This window comes from Lontra canadensis, unplaced genomic scaffold (genome assembly GCF_010015895.1).
Source record: "Lontra canadensis isolate GAN:19392208 unplaced genomic scaffold, GSC_riverotter_1.0 scaffold36, whole genome shotgun sequence".
NCBI classification, from domain to species: domain Eukaryota; kingdom Metazoa; phylum Chordata; class Mammalia; order Carnivora; family Mustelidae; genus Lontra; species Lontra canadensis.
In genome coordinates, this window is record NW_022631030.1 from 4,133,843 (window position 1) to 4,154,281 (window position 20,439).

The following is a 20,439-nucleotide window of genomic DNA, read 5'->3' on the forward strand; positions in this document are numbered from 1 at the left end:
TTTGTGTCTCTCCAAATTATGTGTACCGGTTCCTTTGCATGGTGGTCTCAGAGGCCTGTGCACTTTATTTTCCCATTATACTAGTGCATGTTATCTCTGGTATCATTTATGACTTCTCTTTTTCCATCTATTTTACCGTCCAGTAGAGCTCTTCAGGACCAAGGCTTTGTCTTAATTTCAGTTCCTGGGCCTGACATGGGGTAGTTGGTGAATGAAGTGTGAGCAAACAGTTAACAAAATAAAATGAGCTCAGAACATTTTCCCTCCTCACTCTCTGTGTGATGAATTAGGGAGAATCAGGTAGGGAATCTCTTTTGAGTGCTGACTTAAGGTACCATTTACTCAAAGTACTTTTACCTTTCTCGGTTATAAAGGTAATACATAGTCATTGTAAAACATGATTGTGCTGTTAAGACCTCCCCCAAAGGATGTAAAATTCTTTGTAATTCCTTGTGAAACATGAGCTTGCTTGAGCATTTCACGTGATTTGTGATAACTTGGTAGGTATATAGAATAAAAGTGAGGTTGGGCCAGGGAAGAAGAGAATCTGTTCATTTTGTAACTTTGGTTGATGTGTTTGGTAACTCTTGCTATATAGTAAAACCTGTTTTTAGTATGTAGTAGGTTTGTTGTTGGTATATATACATTAAACCTGATGGCAGATTGGTCCCTTACTCTTCACTGCCAACAGAGTTCATGTTCTACTCAAACATAACAACTTGGTTACTTCTTTCAAAATATTTTATTTATTTATTTTTTGACAGAGAGCCAGTGAGAGAGGAAACACAAGCAGGGGGAGTGGGAGAGGGAGAAGCAGGCCTCCCGCAGAGCAGGGAGCCCGAGGTGGGGCTTGATCCCAGGGTCTGGGATCATGACCCGAGGCGAAGGCGGACGCCTATCGACTGAGCCACCCAGGTGCCCCCTTAGTAACGTTTATACTTTGGGGGAAAAAAAAAAAAAAAACCATTTCCCTAATGATTAACCTAGATCATTAAAAGAATAATAAATGAAGTATTAACTTGAAAACTGAGTTTAAACTTCAATCCTATTTTTTAATGAAGTTGTTAATTCTGATCTACATTAGGTTTGTTGGAAGTAGAGGGATTATAACAAGCAAGTCATTGTGAAATGTTTTCATGATTAGCACATTTTGTGCTGGAAGGAAATAGGTGGGAGTAGTCAACCAGGAGCACTGGAAGCCAGCCTCAGCTCTGTCCGCACAATGTTCCTTCCTGCAGCAGCTTCCAAAGGGAGGAAGGGAAAGGGGTGCTAACGATGGCATTGGTGGAATACATCCACTGGGGATTTCAAGCCCTGGGAAGATTTGGTGCCACAGTCATAGATGCTCCTGTGATTCCTTTAGAAAAAATCCACGATGACTCTGGGTCTCCTCTCTGCAGCTTTTAGATGGACAGTGACTCTTGCTTTGCAGACTCTACTGCCTGGGCACCTTCTCAGACCCACCTCTGAATACTGCCTTTGCTCTGGCTCTGGGATCAGGCATGAGGAAGTCTTAAAATGAGGCCAGTGTATTGATACTTTAGTGAATGGGATGGGATCCTAATTCCTACCTCTTCCTACTTTGAATAGCAGTATCTGTTGTAGCACTCTTTGTGAAAAATGACATATGAATCATAACATATACAGAACAAAATGTAAAAGTCCCCTATTACTCTCCTGCCTCCATGTGAGGTACATACTGTCTACAGTTTGGGTTCCATCTCTCCAGTCCTTAGTCCCTTTCCCTAAGCTAGGCTCTGAGAAGGTTGGATGGACAGCATTGCCCATGAAAGATAGATCAACTTGAGCAAGTTACTGACTTTTTAGCATTTACTCACTAAGACTGATAACTGAGTTCTAATTGTCCCTTGTAGAGCAGTTTACAGTTCACATCTGCTGATACATCAGGAATCTCAAAATAGTGTGAGGAGAATGGAATTGAGATTCAGAGAGATTAAGTAACCTAAGTCACCCAGCTAATACTTTTGCTTTTCGTCTGGATCTTGAACTGGTGTTCAGACTCTGTTAGGTGATTTCTTATAAGCCAGTGCTTCTCAGACTTTACTATGAATTCAGACCATTGCGGTGGGGGGGATGTTAAGATTTGTTTATTTTTTAGAGGGTGGGGAGGGGCGGAGGCAGAGGAGAGAGAGAGAAGCTCAAGCAGATTACATTGAGTGGGAGCCTAATGCAGGGCTTGGTTTCATGACCCTTAGATCATGACCTGAGCCGAAACGAAGAGTTGGATGCTTGACCGACTGTGCCACCCAGGTGCCCCAGACCATCTGGGGATCTTGTTAAAAAGGTAGAGGCTGAGTAAACCTGGGGTGGGGCCCATGATTCTGTATTCCTGACCAGCTCCTGGGTGATGTCCATGCAGCTGGCCCCAGGGACCACGCTTGAAGTAGCAAGCTTCCATTCCACAGTTGCTTTTATTTTAGGTGAGCCTAACAGACTTTTTTTCCTTTCTTGAGAAATAGCAGTAGTATATCTCATTTATGTTGAAGATTTTAATTATTATGTTCTTAAATTTCAAAAGTAAATTGTACTTAGAATATACATTTTTTTAAGTTTTTATTTATTTATTTGACAGATCACAAGTAGGCAGAGAGGCAGGCAGAGAGAGAGGGGGAAGCAGTCTCTGTGCTGAGGAGAGAGCCTGATGTGGGGCTGGATCCCAGGACCCTGAGATCATGACCTGAAGTGAAGGCAGAGGCTTAAACCGCTGAGCCACCCAGGCACCCCCAGAATATACATTTTTTAAGGAAAAGTGGGCTTTTAAATAAAAATGGTTCTAGAATGTTTTTCTTTATCTATCTATCTTTCTTTCTTTCTTTCTTATTTTTTTTTTTTTAAGATTTTATATATTTATTTGACAGACAGAGATCACAAGTAGGCAGAGAGGCAGGCAGAGAGAGAGTGGAGGAAGCAGGCTCTCCGCGGATCAGAGAGCCCAGTGTGGGGCTGGATCCCAGGACCCTAGGATCATGACCTGAGCTGAAAGCAGAGGCTTTAACCCACTGAACCATCCAGGCGCCCTGTTTTGTTTTTTCAAAATTTGCTATATTGTGGAGATTTACCATGTTAATACCACATATAGGTCTCCCTAAATTCTTTTTTTTTTAAGGATTGTATAAGATTTTATAATTATATGTTTATCTAATAAATTCATATTGATAATCTTTTAGGTTATTTCTGATTTTTAATATTAGGAACAGTGCTGTGGTGACTATCCATTATGCAGTTTCTAAATATTTCTTTAGAATAAACTCCTAGAAATGAAATGTGCTGGATCAGAAGACTCATACATTCAAGTTTTAAAATATATATGTATTAGCACGTTGCCCTCTAAAAAATTTGCTTCCACTCATGATCCTTGTCTAGTTTGTTGATTTAAATACGATTCCTTGGTACCTTAGAAGAAGATCGGGGGTAGGGAGAGGGGGGTTGGGTTATGGACATTGGGGAGGGTATGTGCTATGGTGAGTGCTGTGAAGTGTGTAAACCTGGTGATTCATAGACCTGTACCCCTGGGGCTAATAATACATTATATGTTAATAAAAAATAAAAAATTTTTAAAAATTACGTTGGCTGGGCTCTCTGCTCAGCGGGAAGCCTGCTTCTCCTCATCTCTCTCTGTCTGTCTCTCTGCCTACTTGTGATCTCTCTCTCTCTGTCAAATAAATAAATAAAATCTTAAAAAAAAATTACCTTGGCATCTGTCCATACACTTTTATTGGACACAAGCTGTATGCCAGGTGCTCGGGAGTTACAGATGACCCAGTGTACTCAGAATCTGGTGATCTAACTGAAGGTATACAAAGGGCTCTGGGAAGTGTCTGTGGAAATCATTTAGGCCAACCTTTACTTCATTCCTGATGAGACAAGACAGGGGATTGGGAAGGGAAGGAACTTGAGAGCACATCAGTGCCTCTGTACTATCCTAAGTAAGCCACAGTTGTATCTTAATGAGGGTCTGACATCCCAAAGTGATGCTAAAATCATTTAATCTCTAGTTCACGCTGAGTATTCGGTTTGAAGTTGCACTGATAAGTCTGGGTGGAGAATTATATTTTCCTTTAAAAAACAGAATCTGTTTATAAAAACTACATGGTTAAACTATCAGTACGTGTAGGTTATTTAATATCCTACATTGTGTTGGATTTTTTTCCTGCAGCTAATGTGATAAATGAAAGTAATGAGATTGGTAATTAGTTATAAGTGGCATAGTGTCTTTAATAAATAGTGTTGGGTGGTGTTTGAGAAGTGTTAGGTAGTAATTATAGTTCAAGTCCCTGAATGGAGTTTTGAGAAATCAATAATGGAGAATAGTAATTAGAAGTAAAAGGCTTTTTTCTTTGGGCCATTATCTAGTGATGATAGGTTTCTTAAAAAAAAAAGTACAGGTTTCTGATTTCTCTTTAAAAAACATTTAAAAACTTCACGGTATATAGTTGTAATACTGTTAACCGTTTTCAGGTTTCTGTGTTGGTGAGTTTCTAAACCTGAAGCTTTAAGAAGATGTTAAAAAATTAAAGTCTAAAGAGGCTTTAGAAATTAATTGATCTCTTTCATTTATAGAGGCAGAAATTGAGACCCAGAGAGGTCAATAAACTTGGTTAAGGTCAGCATAGCCAAATAATGTTGGTCATCAGGCTAGAACCCAGGTCTCCAGACCTGGTATCCTTCCTGCCATACCTCCTGCTCCCTTGAGCAATATGGAGTCTTTTAATAAAACTGTAACCAGATTTTATGTGTTTTAAGATCAACTCAACCAACTGAATACTCATTTCAAAGCATAAAGCTTATTTTAATCATTTTAACGTATTTATTTTAATCGTTTTAACGTATGAAATGTTTGAAATGAAAAACCGTTCCACGGATAAGTTGAGGTTTACAGAGCTAAAAATACTTAGTCATTCATAGTCCTATATGGTTAGAGTTTTCTGTCTAATTGGAAATTTAGGTTCCTTAGTGGTACAGAAGAGTCTGTGTTCAGAATAGAATTAGGCTTAGGCACTGTTCTTGGTATCTTTTCTCTTTTTATAAATTTAGCTGTTTCCAAGCATAATTTTATTTGTTTATATTGTAATCATAGCACTTTCCAAATTTTTTCTATTGACCATTGAGGCTTGGCAGAAGCAAAGGGAGGAGTGAGGCCAATGAGAAAGCTGTTATGAATGAACTGTGTGGCAGCCGTACAAGGATGCTGTTGCTTTCCCAGAGCACGTTTCTTTTTGGCATTGTTTTGAGTGATGCTATAAACGTACAGGCAGAAGTAAACAAAAGGAAGCCATTTTTGCCATTGCAAGACTTGGAAGGCCAAATAAAGTTGGCCAAATGGAGGACACACTGAACAGGAAAATATTTTAGCTTTTTAGAAATTTTTTGATGAATGTTTTTGGAGCTCAGTGTCCATTTATGCTTTAGCTAGCTAGCTATGACTGGAAATTAAAGTAATATAATAATAATTAAAGGCAGGTTTTCACTTTTGATGTTTGTTAACTGTTAAATTAGTCACAGAGCCTTTTTTTAACTTTTTCCTAGAGGTTGTACGTGTTGAGGGCATTTCTTTTCCTTTCTAGGAGATTTTAGTATCAAAAGAGTAAGTTTACTTAAATATTTTCTTTATGGTCTGTGTTAGTGTTAAAAACTCAAGAGTTGTTAGTGGAATACTGATTTCCCTGGTCATGTGATGATTCATCTCAAAAAGATCTTAAGAGCAGACATTTAATCTGCACATGATCTTCATAAGGTCATGTTTGAGGGAGGGATGAATAATATTTGTGAAAGGTACACGGTACTAGCTTGAAAATGCAAGCGAATCAAGTGTTTTTGGAGACATTTTTTAACTTGTGATATTTTAAATGTTATATTATGAGGAATGTTATGTTTTTTGGTGAATTATTAACATTTATTGATTGCATGTTATAGGTTGGGTGTTGTATGTAAGATTAAGCAATTTTAGTTTTGTGGAAAGAAAGTATATGTTTTTTCAGAGGTATTAGGCGAATAACTACATTTTAACCTAAACTCGCTGAGGTTAATGCATTTATCTTTAAATAGGGAGAACAGGGGGTGCCTGGGTGGCTCAGTTAGGTAAATGTCTGAGTCGGCTCAGGTCATGATCCCAGGCATGTAGCATGGAGTCCTGCACTGGGCTCCCTGCTCAACCATGATCCCAGGGTTGTGGGATGGAGTCCTGCACCGGGCTCCCTGCTCCATGGGGAGCCTGCATCTCCCTCTCCTGCTCCGCCGGCTTGTGCTCGCTCGCTCTCTCTCTCTCTCTGTCAGATAAATAAAATCTTTAAAAATAAATAAATAGGGAGAACAGGTGGGTTGGTGTGTGTAGCCCCAGTTATAAATATGAATTCATATTGGGAGCTCTGCTGGATTTGGACCTTGGAAGGTGGGGTGGGAGGATACTGTAGCTTTTGCAGATCGTGGGTCACCATATTCTTGAGTGGCCTGCTGCCTTTTCTCTATTCTTTGGTCATCAGTTAGAGACTATGCAGGACTGGGAAGGTAGCAGTGGCATGAGCCAGGATGGTAGGAATTATGGTATCGGTTTCTGGGAGTCGTCAAAAGGTGATGATCTACCTAAAGTCCATAATTCCTGCCTACCGTGAAGATAATCCTGGTCAAGGTGAATGGAAATGGGAGCAGAACACGTATTGAGTACCAGTTTATTGGAAACTGTGCAGGCCTTTCATAAGTGTTTATTGTGAGGTAAGTATTTTCTCTGTTTTTGCTGATAGAGGAGCTGAGGCTCAGAGGTTAAGAAAATTAGTGAAGGTAAATGACCGAAACAGGACATTTCAATATAGTTGGTTGAAGCAATCTTAGCAGAATATGAAAACATTTGGTCCTTTCTCATTTTTTTTTTTTTTAAGATTTTATTTAATTATTTGACAGACACAGATCACAAGTAGACAGAGAGGCAGGCAGAGAGAGAGGAAGGGAAGCAGGCTCTCCACTGAGCAGAGCCCGATGCGGGGCTCGATCCCAGGACCCTGAGATCATGACCTGAGCCGAAGGCAGAGGCTTAACCCACTGAGTCACCCAGGCACCCCGGTCCTTTCTAATTTTAATCAAAAACTTGAAAGCTTATATTACAGGCTTCATCCTAATGCCTCCTTGTTAATTACCTATTTCACATCTTTCTCTCCTCTCTCCACTTTGCTGTCTCCTTCTTAGTCTTACTGATCTTTTTATTCCTCAAACAAATCCAGACCTGTTCCCATGTTCAGACTTTTGGATTAGTTTCCCGCTCTGGGCTCCTCTTCTGCTGATACTGCATGGCTAACTACTTTGTGTAATTTCAACTCTTAATCCAAAAACACATCAGAGAATCTTTCCCTGTTCAGTGTTCTAAAGGAGTCGTTCAGGGGCGCCTGGGTGGCTCAGTCGATTAAGCATCCACCTTTGGCTCAGGTCATGATCCCAGAGTCCTGGGATGGAGCCCCAAATCAGGCTTCCTGCTCAGCAGGGGAGCCTGCTTCTCCCTCTGCTGTTCCTCTTGTTTGTGCTCTATCAAATAAATAAAATCTTAAAAAAAAATAAAGGAATTGTTCAGCATGTTCTTACTCTATTTAAATGCTCTGCATAGAGCCTGACACTTTTCTTTTTATTGAAGTATAATTGACATGTAACATGATGTTAGTTTCAGCTGTATAACATGATGAATGATTGTTTGTATACATTGCACCACAAGTACAGTTACCATCTCTCACCATACTAAGTTACAAAGCTGTCCTCCCAAATTTTTTCTTTCAATGAGAACTTTTAAGATTTACTCTATTAACAATGCTTAGTTATCTAATACATATTGTATTATTGACTATAGTCACCAAGCATTACATTCCCTTGGTCGAAGTTTATACTTTTTGACTACCTTCACCCATTTTGCTGACCTCCGAGCCCCCTCTCCCCTCTGGCAACCACAAATCTGTTCTCTTGTGAGTTTTGTTTGCATGTTTGTCTTACTTATTAGATTCTACATATAAGTGAAATCATATGGTATTTGTCTTTCTCTGTCTGGCTTATTTCACACTAGAATACCTTCAGGGTCCATCTGTGTTATCACAGATGGTGAGATTTCATTCTTTTTTATGGCCGAGTAGTATTCTGTTGTACACACATACCACATCTTCTTTATCCATTCATCAGACCATGGACACTTAGATCGTTTCTGTATGTTGGCTATTGTAAATAGTGCTGCAGTGAACACAGGGGTGCATGTCTTTTCAAATTAGTTTTTTTTCCCTTCAGGTAGATATCCACAAATGGAATTACTGGATCAATTACTGGATCGTATGGTAGTTCTGTTTTTAATTTTTTTTCAGGAACCTCCATACTGGTTCCTGTACGGTTGTATCAGTTTACATTCCCACCAAGAATGCGTGAGGGTTCCCTCTTCTCTGCATCCTTGCCAACACTTCCTTCTTGTCTTTCTGATACTAGCTGTTCTGACAGGTATAAGGTGGTATCTCATTGTGGTTTTGATTTGCAGTTTCCTGATGATGAGTGATGTTGAGCATCTTTTCATGTGTCTGTTGGCTATCTGGATGTCTTTGGAAATATGTCTATGGACATCCTTTGCTCACATGAAAATCAGGTTGTTTGTCTCTTGGTTATTGAGTTGTGTGAGTTCTTTAATGTTTGGATGTTAAAACCTTATCAAATGCATGATTTGGCAGTATCTTCTCCCATTTGGTAGGTGGCCTTTTCATTTTGTTGATAATTTCCTTTACTGGGCAGAAACTTGTTGTTTCCTTTAATTTTGCTCTTTTGCCCTTGCTTTTGAAGTGAGATCCAAAAAATCATCACCAAGACCATTGTCAAGGAGCTTACCACCTGTGTTTTCTTCTGGGAGTTTAATGGTTTCAGGTTTTAGAACCCCCTATATATATATATTTTTTTTTTTAATTTCTTTTTTGTAGCTTATTGCCTAATGGCTCCCAGATTCAGGCATGTTGTCTTTTTACTTCTGTGTATCCCAGTGCTTGACATACATTTGTTGAATGGGTACGTTGAGAAAAATCAAAACCATCAGGAACATTGCTACCTTCATGTTAACTGCCTCCATATGTCTGAATTTGTCTCTCAATCTGCCCTCATCCCTTCTGTTTCAGAGGATGGAGGTGTCCTTTCTTTCTAATGATGTGTAATGTTCCTAGCCATATATAGCTATATATATATATATCTCATTTCCTGTTGTCTTCCCAGAAACCTTAGCTTTTTGCTTATCTTTTTCTCTTCTGGTTCTTTCTCCTTATCATTTCCAATTTTCTGTGAAGATAAAAACCTTCAATTATGTACCTCTTATAGCCTTTGCTGGGTCTTGAGATCGTAAGTCTTATAGTCAGTCTACCTACTTTCTTCCATTAACTAACCTAAGGAAGATTTCCTTTTAATTATTTTTATTATAAACATATATTCTGTAAAAATATATTCTGAATTATAAACAACTGGCTTAAAATGAGGTTTTGGAATGTAACACTGTAAATTGAAGACTATTTGTTTTGTTAATATGAGTTCTTTTTACTCTTGCACTTAGAATATAGTTGTCTTTTGAGGTAGTCTTTTTTTCTTGGCTGTGTTTTTCCCTTTTGGCTTGAAATCTTTAATAGGATGAGCAGCTTCCTAAAACACTCCTAAAATATTCATACATCAGATAATTTTGTTGATTCAGCTTATGTTTAGTAGGATTATATGGGCCTCTTTTTTCAAGAGTTCAGGAAATGCTGTACAGAGAATAAGATTCCTAGCTTTAAAAATTTAATACCATCTGACTCATCTTAAGAAGAGTCATTGATGATTAGTTATTAAATGGAAGGTTTGCGGTTATCCTAGCTGAACCTAATGTTTCCACTTCTGGGGGAATCTATTTGAATGAAATAATCTGATGTATAAAAAAATAACATGCTCAGAGATGTTCATCACAGTGGTCCTTGTAATAGTAAAGGCTTAAAAACAACATAAATGTTAAAACAGGGTGGGGTGAGGGGGATGGTTAAGCTATACTGTGGTCTATCTATAGAGTGGAATCATTTAGACATCTCAGGCTTATAATGAGCTTTTGTTGACACAAGGAAATAGATGTTTTTAAATGTGAAATAAAAAGCAAGATGTCAGATTTTGCTTCTGCCAATGTTAGACAACGTCAGATTGTTTTAAACCAAACCAAAAATATTGCTGACAACTAGAAAAGCTAGAAAGCATTGAAGAGCTATAAAAGCAGTAAGGAATTATGAGGCCAAGTTCCAGAAGATAAGGAAGACTCTGAGAAGTTAGCTTGATGTTAGAGGCTGCCTTGTCCATGAGATCATGGCTGACTTTGGAAGTGACAGTTGAGAGGCTGAGTAGAGTGTTCAAAAGGCTGATGTCAGGGAAGACAAAAAATTGGAATCAGAGCCTCCCAGGGTAGAGGTAGAGGGCCCTGGGAAACTCTGGTTTTGGGTTGGGTTCCTCAGGACCTTAATTGTGGGAGTAAGGGTAAAACAAGTAGACTAGTCTTTACTAAGGAGTGAAGCCCAGTTTTTCAGACTTTTCAGTTCTGGATTAGATTAAGATGATCTGGGAACCTAATATTCCTAGCCTGTCTGCTTGCCAGAAGGAAAAGTGAACCCTTTCTCCATCATCCATAGCCTCAGATTGTGTCTATAATTTTTTATTTATAATGTCCAATGTTCAATAAAAAATAACCAGGCATATGAAAAGATGAAATGCAACTAGAAACCAAGAGGAAAAACTGACAGTAGAAACATACCTACAGGATAGGCAGAAATATTTGAATTATCAATCATGGGCTTAAAAAAAATGTATGATTAATGTGTTAGAGGAACTAAAGACAAAATTGATAATTTTGACATTTGAAATAAATTCTGAAACCGAAAAATGCAGCTGATTATTACGAATTCTGTGAATGGGTTTAACAGCATAGATACAGCTGAAGAGAAAATTAGTGAAGTGAAAGCTAAATTAGGGGAAAAAAAATCCAGACTAAACCACTAGAAGCAGAGGATGGAGAAGACAGAAAAGAGTGTAAAAGACATATGGAACATGATGAAAAGGTCTAATGGATTAAGTCACTGAAGTTCCAGAAGGAGAGAAGAAAGTAAATGGCACCCAAGCAGTTACAGGCATTCCTCAGTTTATTGTGCTCTGCACATACTGCATTTTTAACAAATTGAAGCAAGCCTCTTCACAAATTCAAGGAAGTCTCTCTACTCCATTTTTCCAACAGCATTTGCTCACTTTGCTCACTTTGTGTCATATGGTAAATTCTCCCAGTATTTCAAACTTTCTCATTTATGTTTGTTTCTGTGATCAGTAATCTTTGATATTACTATTCTAATAGTTTTAGGGCACCACAAACCACACTCATGAGAAATGTTGAACTTTTTTTTTTTTTTTTAAGGGAGCTCTATACCCAGTGTGGGCCTTCATCTCAAGACCCCAAGATCAAGAGTTGTATGCTTAAAAAAAAAAAAAAAAAAAAGATGTATGCTGTACTCACTGAGCCAGCCAGAAGCCCCTGAAATTGCAAGCTTAATTGATAAATGTTCTGTGTTCTGACTATTCTACTGACCTGGCCAGCTTTTCCCCCTCTTTCTACTTCTCGTGTGGCCTATTTCCTGAGACACAATGATACTGAAATTAGGACAATTAATAACCCTACATTGGTCTCTGAGTGTTCAAGTGAAAGAATCGCACATCTCTCACTTTAAATCAACCAGCAACCAGCACCCCGATGAGTCAGCAGGCATCCACATTGAGGCAGGACCCTCAATTGCAAAAAAGTTACAACTCACTGAAAGCTTAGAGGATGCTTAGCATTTTGTAACAATAAAGTATTTCTTAATTAAGGTATGTACATTTTTTTAGGACCTAGTATTGTATATTTGATAGACTACAGTATAGTATAAACATAACTTTAATATACACTGGGAAACCAAAATACTCATTTGATTCACTTTATTAAGTGCTTTATTGTGGTTGTCTGGAATCAAACCTGTGCAGTCTCTGAACTATGCCTGTATTCTGAATATATACATTTGGATATATATGTGTTTATATATTCTTTGATTCTCTACAGGGTTTTTTTTTTTCTTTTTTTTAAGATTTTATTTATTATTTATTTAACAGACAGAGATCACAGGTAGGCAGAGAAGCAGGCAGAGAGAGAGGAGGAAGCAGGCTCCCCGTTGAGAAGAGAGCCCAACACGGGGCTCAATCCCAGGACCCTGGGACCATGACCCTAGTCGAAGGGAGAGGCTTTAACCCACTGAGCCACCCAGGCACCCCTCTCAGGGGTTTTTATTCTTTGTAGGGCATCTTGATAAACAGAAGTTCTTATAAAGTAGTAGATTTCAATTAACGTTTTTGTGTATGTGTTTAATGCTTTTTATAGTCCTGTTTAAGGAAGTTTTCTCTGTAGTTTAAATAATTTTCTTATATTCTAAAGCTTTATAGATCTGCCTTTCACATTAAGATCTGTAACCCAAGGTCTACTTTTTTGGGGGTTTGTTTTTTTGTGTGTATGTGTATGGTTTTGTTTTGGTTTTTGGTATAGTGTAAGGTGAGGGTTTAGTTTGATTTTATTTTTTTGTTCTGTATAGATACCCGATTGTTCCACTACTATATTTGGAAAAGACCACTCCTTTGTGATAAGTGAAGGGCCTGTATATGTATGGGTCTGTTTTTAGACTTTTCCCTTCCACTAATTTGTCTTTCCCAGACACAGAAATATCCATGTAAGTGGAAAATACAAAATGAGATAGTAGGAATAAATATAAATTTATTAGTCATTATTAACAAATATAAAATGTACTAAACTCACTAGTTTAAAAACAAAGATTGTTATATTGGGTTTTAAAAATATTGCTACGTATTCCTTAAAAGAAACCCGCATAAAACATAAGAACTCAGAAGTTGAATGTAAAAGATGGGAAAAAGAATTATTAAGCTAAATGTTCTGGAGGTTGTTTTTTTTTTTTTTTTTTTTCTTTCCTTCTTTCTTTTCTTTCGTTCTAAGCATTCTCCATACCCAGCATGGGGACTGGAGGTCATTTATATGGCAAGAAATGGTATCTCAGTTGAGCTCCTTGGGGTTCAAGGCTCCTCTGCTCCCAGACGCTAGTGGCTGTTATGATTCTAGCCTCTCTATTACTTCCCAGGGCAGCCATGTTCTTTATTTCTGTCCTTAGGAATTTTCTTTTTTGTGCTGTGCAGTGAGCCATGCATTTGAAATGAACTTGTTCTAGTTCATCTAGCACTTTTTAGGTATTAGTGTGATGTCTTCCTCCCGCTGCAATGTTTTGTCTGCTATGTAATTTCTTTTCTTTTCTTTTTTTTTTTTTTTAAAGATTTTATTTATTTATTTGACAGAGAGGTCACAAGTAGAGAGGCAGGAGGGGGTGAGATGGGGGTGGGGGTGAGCAGACTCCCTGCTGAGCAGAGAGCCTGATGCAGGGCTCCCTCCCAGGACCCTGGGATCATGACCTGAGCCAAAGGCAGAGGGTTAACCGATTGAGCTACCCAGGTGCCCCTATTTTCTTCTCTATTTTTTTTTTTAAGATTTATTTTTAAGTCATCTCTACACTCAGCATGGGGCTTAAACTCACAATCCCAAGATCAAGAGTCACACACGCTACTGACTGAGCCAGCCAGGCCCCCCTTGTCTGCTATGTAATTTCTGGACCATTAGTCTCCCATATGGTTTTAAGAACCCACACTTCTAGGGGGGCCACTAAAAATGCAAAATAATTGCAGGGGTGTTATGGATCATTTCTTATGGTCTTGTGCATTTTTTAGTATTTCTGCAACAGAGCACATATTTTATAACTTTTTTTTTTTTCAACTTGAAAAAGGAAATTTTCCTTAAGATCCTCCGAGTAATAGCCCTTCTTTTCCATTTGTTGCAGGTGGTGCGATTGTGTCAGAACCCAAAGCTGGCGCTAAAGAATAGCCCACCTTATATCTTAGACCTGCTGCCAGACACCTACCAGCACCTCCGCACTGTCTTGTCAAGATATGAGGGGAAGATGGAGACCCTTGGAGAAAATGAGTATTTTAGGGTGTTCATGGAGAATTTGATGAAGAAAACTAAGCAGACCATAAGCCTCTTCAAGGAGGGGAAAGAAAGAATGTATGAGGAGAATTCTCAGCCTAGGTAATGGCACATTCCACACAAATACTTCTTCAGGTCTGTGACTGCCTAAATGGGTAACACTTAGAAGTAGTTGACTTGGTTTTACATTTTAGGTCAGTGAGAATGCAAAGTTGACATTTGATTTAAAGGTGGGTTTTATATAAAACGTTACCTTGGAGGACACTGAATCCCCCCACCTCTGAAAAGTCAGTGACTTTTAGTCATGAAGATGAGTTGGAGGTACTAGGTCCATTGGAGACCCCACAGATCATGGAAGTGTGGGGATAGGTGAGAGTTTGAAAGAAGGTTGGGGTTCAGCTGAGGTTGGGAGTCAACAATAAGAAGGCAGATTTTGCCAGAGCTATAACTTATTAGGGAAGTCATATATGTGGGATAACAAGTAAAAAAATAAAGTCAATAGTTAGGTAACTTTTTTTTTTTAATCAAAGTGAAATGACGTTTCTTTTATAGGTAACTTTTCCAATAGAATAGATATTGACAAAAAATGTAGTTCAGTAAATATTTGACAGACTCCTTCATATTCTTTTATATTTATTACTGTATTGGGTATGCCATATGTTATTAGTTTCGTTGTTATAAATTACATACTGGGAGAGAAACAGGTTGATTGTAGGTATAGTTGTATTTGGTTTGGTCCAGTGGGAAATACTAACTCATCTAGGACAGGTAATAAAATGTAAATTCCACTAGAGGTTTGTAGGTAGTAAATTAACACTCAAGGAGTGACACCAGTTAGGAAGAATAGTAATTTCTGAGGGCATTAAGTAAGCATGCATTACTCAAGCACTAACTTACTAAATGGTATCCTTGTAGCTTACCTACCACTCCTTTGACTCTGGCTTAGATTCTGGGAACCCTCATCCCTTAGTTAAAATTTTACGCCCGTCATTATTTATATTAAGTTTACTACAACAGATTACTCAGGTTTGGTCCAGAGTATCAGTCTTTTCTCATTAAAAAGATTTCTGGTGACTGAATTCGATCTCTAGGAACCTTTATAGCTTCTAATTTATATGAAAATGAACTTTATTCCTTTAAAATATTTAAATTTTATGACTTGTTAAGATAAAACCTGACTATGTGGACCCTAGCTAACTGGTGATTTTGTATGGCTGAGTTTTGCTTTATTTAATTTGAAATTTAATTTTTCATCTACAGTGAACTAGGTTCTAATTGTAGGAGGTGAAAAGGGGAGTTTTTAATTATGATGTACTGAGGCAGATGCTTTAATAGAGAGATGTACAAAAGGCTGCGTGAACACAGGTTTGCCTGGTGGCATCAGGGGATGTGGCAAAGAGGAAGTGTGATGTGAGCTGGGTTGTAGAAGGCAAGTAGAAATTTTCTAATCAGAGAAGTGAAAAAAAGGCCTTTAACATGGGGGCATGAACATGCACAGGCTCCATATGTTGAAGGAACGTGAGTGGTCTGGGTTGGCTAGAATTGGGGCAGACAAGTGAGCTGTGAGTATAGGTGGGAGTCAGGGCATAAGTGTTCTTTTGTCTCTGGACATTGTCCTGTGGGTAAGAGGCTGCCACAGAACTGTCACTGTTCTTTTTTGAAGAGCACTTTTATAGGGAGATTAAAATAGTAGATTTCCCAGTTTTAGAGCATACTGAACATTAACTAATTTTTTTTTCTTTTCCCTGCTGGATTGTTCATTCCTGAGAGGCAGTATGCTGTGTTGGTTAAGAGGATGGACTCTGAAGCTTGCATTTGAATCTTAATTTTGCCATTTAGCTATGCGATCCCTGTTTATTCATCTGTAAAATGAGATAACAGTAGTACTTTATTTGTAGGGTTGTTGGGAGTTGTTAAATGAGTGAGTAAATGGGGGCGCCTGGATGGCTAAGTGGGTTGAGCCTCTGACTTCAGCTCAGGTCAGGATCTCAGGGTCCTGGGATCGAGTCCCCCATCGGGCTCTCCGCTTGGCAGGGAGCCTGCTTTCTCCTCTTTCTCTCTGCCTGCCTATCTACCTACTTGTGATCTCTCTCTGTCAAATAAATAAATAAAATCTTTAAAAAAAAAATGAGTGAGTAAATGTTCAGCACTTACAGTGGTGATCAGCACAATGAAAGTAATAAGTGGGTTAGCTCTAATTTTAATCCTCATCCTGATTTTACTATAAACATCGGTTATTGTATCAAGCTGTGTGTTGGTGATACTGCCAGATCATAATTAAGCACATGGACCAATTTGCCCTTAATAAGTGGCCTCAAACAATTGCTTTCAGGTTCTTCTGCTGTTTTTTTTTAAATCTTCCTGTCAGTACATTTGTCTGTATCAAGTGTTATTACCCATAATAGGAAGTTTTTAATACACTATGGGCTTTGAATCCATACAGCAAGGGTTGTACAAGTTATCTGTAAAATGTGAATAAGTAAATTTCAATTGAGATTGTTTGTTTTTTTTTAAGATTTTATTTATTTATTTGAGAGAGAGCCAGAGCATGAGAGGGGAGAAGGTCAGAGGGAGAAGCAGACTCCCCACAGAGCTGGGGGCCCGATGCGGGACTTGATCCCAGGACCTTGGGATCATGACCTGAGCTAAAGGCAGTGCCTTAACCAACTGAGCACCCATGTGCCCCTCAGATTTTTTTTTAACCAAGGAAAATGTATGGCTTTCCTGTGTGACCTTTCTGATCTGTATTTTGGTTCCTTAAAGACTTTTTTCCTAATCAGTTTTTTAAATTGAGATATTAATGTATCATAAAATTCACCCTTTTACAGAATGTAATGCGGTGGTTTTTGGTATGTTAACATAGGCTTGTAACCGTCCCCCACTATCTAATTTAAGAATGTTTCCATCATCTCAAGAAACCCCACACTCATTAGCAGTCACTGCCCATTCCCCACTCCTGCTCCCCCCACCCCCCAAGCCCCTGGCAGTCACAAATAATCTATTTTCTGTCTCTGAAGATTTGCCTGTTCTAGACGTTTCATGTAAGTGGACTTGGAATGTGTGGCCTTTTTTGTCTGGCTTTCCTAACAACTCATTCATGTTATAGTGTTGGTCAGTACTACTTCCCTTTTTAATGGCTAGATAATACTCTATCCCATGGATATACCACATTTTGATTATGGTCATTTGGGTTGTTTGCACTTGACATAATGAATAATCCGCTGTGAACATCTGCATGTAAGCTTTTGTGTGGCTATATGTTTTCCGTTCTTTTGGGTAATACCTGGGAAAGGAATTGCTGAGTCATATGGTAATTCTATGTTTAACTTTTTGAGGAACTGTTTATCACAGCAGCATTTTACATTCCTCTAGCAATGGAGGAGGAGAGTTCCAGTTTCTTACCAGCACTAGTTATTTTTTTTGTTTTTGTTTTTATAGCTGTTCTACTGGGTATGGGGTAGCTATCATTGTGGTTTTGATTTGCATTTCCCTAATGAGTAATAATGTGAGCTTTTTTTCATGTGTTTATTGGTCATTTGTGTATCTTCTTTGGAGGAGTTTCTGTTCAAATCCTTTGCCTAGTTGGGGTTCTTTTTATTGTTGAGTTGTAGCGTTCTTTACATATTCTGGATACTAGACCCTTATCAGATATATGATTTACAACATTTAATTCCCATTCTGTGGGTGGTCTTTTCACTTTCTTTTTAGTGTCATTTGAAGCACAAGCAATTTTAATTTTGGTGAGGTCCACTGTTTTTTTCTTTGGTTACTTGTGCTTTTGATATCATGGCTAAGGAACCATTGCTTAATCTGATGTCATGAAGATTATGCCTGTGATCATTTTGAGTTAATTTTTGTATATTGTCAAAGGTAAGGGTCCAACTTTATTCTTTTGCATATGGTATCCTTTAGTGCCAGCACTGTTCATTGAAAAGAACATTCTTTTCCTGTTGAATTGGCTTGGATTCCCTTGTCAAAAGTCAATTGTATGAAGGTTATTTTTAGGTTTTCTCTCTTCTTTCCATTGTTTATGTCTATTGTTAGGCCAGTATCCATACCGACTTGATTACTGTAGCTTTGTAGTAAAGTTTTGGAATCAGGAAGTGTGAATCCTCCAACTCTGTTCTTTTTTTTTCCAAGGTGGTTTTGACTATTTGAGGTCCCTTGAGATTCTTTATGAATTTTAGGATCAGCTCACCAATTAATGCAAAACAGGTGGCTGTAATTTTCATAGGAATTGGATTGGACTGGTACATCTGTTTGGGAAGTATTGCTGTCTTAACAATACTAAGTCTTGGGGCACCTGAGTGGGTTAAGCCTCTGCCTTCGGCTCGGGTCATGATCTTAGGGTCCTGGGATCAAGCTCCGCATCGGGCTGTCTGCTCAGTGGGGAGACTTTTTCCCCTCTCTCTCTGCCTGCTTCTCACTTGCTTGTGATCTCTCTCTCTCTCTGTCAAATAAATAAATAAAATCTTAAAAAAAATACTAAGTCTTCCTATCTATGAACATGGGATGTTTTTCCATTTGTTTAGGTCTTTTAAAACATCTCTCAGCAGCGTTTCTATAGTTTCCAGTGTACGAGTTTTTCACTTCCTTGGTTTAATTTATTTCTAAGTAGGTGTGCTGGGTGGCTCAGTTGGTTAAGTGGCCAACTCTTGGTTTCGACTCAGGTCCTAGGATGGAGCCCTGCTTTGGGCTCTGCACTCAACAGGGAGTTTGCTTGAGGATTCTCTATCTCCCTCTCCCTAACATGGTGTGTACGTGAGCTCGCTCCCTTTCACTCACTCACTCAATAAAAATCTTTTAAAAAATAAAATTTAAAAAATTTTATTCCTGGGCACCTGGGTGGCTCAGTTGGTTAAGCTTCTTGCCTTTGGCTCGGGTCATGATCCCAGAGTCCTGGGATCGAGTTCTGCTTTGGGCTCCCTGCTCGGTGGGGAGCCTGCTTCTCACTCTCCCTCTGCCATTCCCCCTGTTTTTGCTCTCTCCTCTCTCTCTTCCTCATATAAATAAATGAAATCTTTTTGAAAAAAAATTTTTTATTCTTTCTGATGCTATTATAAGTGTAATTGTTTTTCCTGGTTTCATTTTTGGATAGTTTATTGTTGGTATATAGAACACAACTGATTTTTTATCCTGTAACTCTGCAGGACTCATTTACTGATTCTAGTAATTTCTTACTGGATTCCTTTGGATTTTCTACAAACCAGATTGTGTCATGTGCAAATAGAGAAAAGTTTCAATACTTCTCCTTTATGGATGCCTTTTATTTTTTATTTTCTTGTCTGGTTGTGGTGACTAGAACTTCATGTTGAATAGAATTTATGTTGAATAGAAGTGATGAGAGCAAACATCCTTGTCTTGTTCTTGATATGAGGAGGAAATCTTTTGGTGTTTTCACCATTGAGTATGATGTTAACTGTGGGATTTTCTTTCTTTCTTGGTTTTTTTTTAAAGATTTTATTTATTTATTTGACAGACAGAGATCACAAGTGGACACATGGCAGGCAGAGAGAGGGGGAAGCAGGCTCCCTTCCGAGCAGAGAGCCTGATGTGGGGCTCGATCCCAGGACCCTTAGATTGTGACCTGACCCAAAGGCAGAGGCTTAACCCACTGAGCCACCCAGGTGGCCTGTAGCTGTGGGATTTTCATAGATGTCCTTTATCAGGTTGAGAAAGGTTCCTTGTGTTCCTTGTTCAGTGTTTTTTATCATGAAAGGGTATTATAGGCCTTTTATGCTTCATTCCTGGTTTTTCTTCTTGGGTGAGAGAAATGTGTGGACTTGTAAATTCTAGAAAAAGTGAATATGTTAAGTTGCACTTAGGGCAAGGATGCAAAGAAGCCTCAGGAGTAACAAACCGGGGTTGGTAATGTTGCCGGGATTCTCTCCACATTCTCCTGATGCAGATGGATGTCTGAATTGCCTGAAAACTGACCTCTGCTACGTCCAACATTTACATCTTGTGTTTCCACTGTAGCAGAACGTCTGATTCTCAGTTTGTTTTGACTTTGGCTTGCTATGTATGTATAGATCAGTTGATGATACCTGAACCAGTCAACTCGAAAGAAAAGGTGAGTGCTAGGACGCCTGGGTGGGTCAGTGGGTTAAAGCCTCTGCCTTCGGCTCAGGTCATGATCTCAGGGTCCTGGAATCGAGTCCCGCATCGGGCTCTTTGCTCGACGGGGAGCCTGCTTCCCCCTCTCTCTCTGCCTGCCTCTCTGCCTGCTTGTGATCTGTGTCTGTCAAATAAATAAATAAAATCTTTAAAAAAAAAAAAAAGAAAAAAGAAAAGGTGAGTGCTGTGATTAGTCCAGCGTGGGCCAGGAGTCACTTCTAGATGAACCTGCTGGCTTGGGGAACACA

General features: G+C 38.8%; 1 protein-coding gene across 2 annotated transcripts in view; it reads left to right on the forward strand.

The window, feature by feature from the left end:
* CBL (Cbl proto-oncogene) overlaps positions 1–20,439 on the forward strand; it is a 71,917-nt gene that overhangs the window by 5,501 nt on the left and 45,977 nt on the right. Inside the window, exons 1-2 of one of the 2 annotated variants that reach the window (XM_032868715.1) lie at positions 11,503–11,871; positions 13,929–14,176. In XM_032868715.1, the coding sequence (XP_032724606.1) occupies positions 14,049–14,176 (128 nt within the window). In that variant the 5' untranslated portion in view covers positions 11,503–11,871; positions 13,929–14,048. Of the gene's footprint in view, positions 1–11,502; positions 11,872–13,928; positions 14,177–20,439 lie in introns of those variants that run through there. The other variant, XM_032868714.1, reaches the window with a different exon arrangement.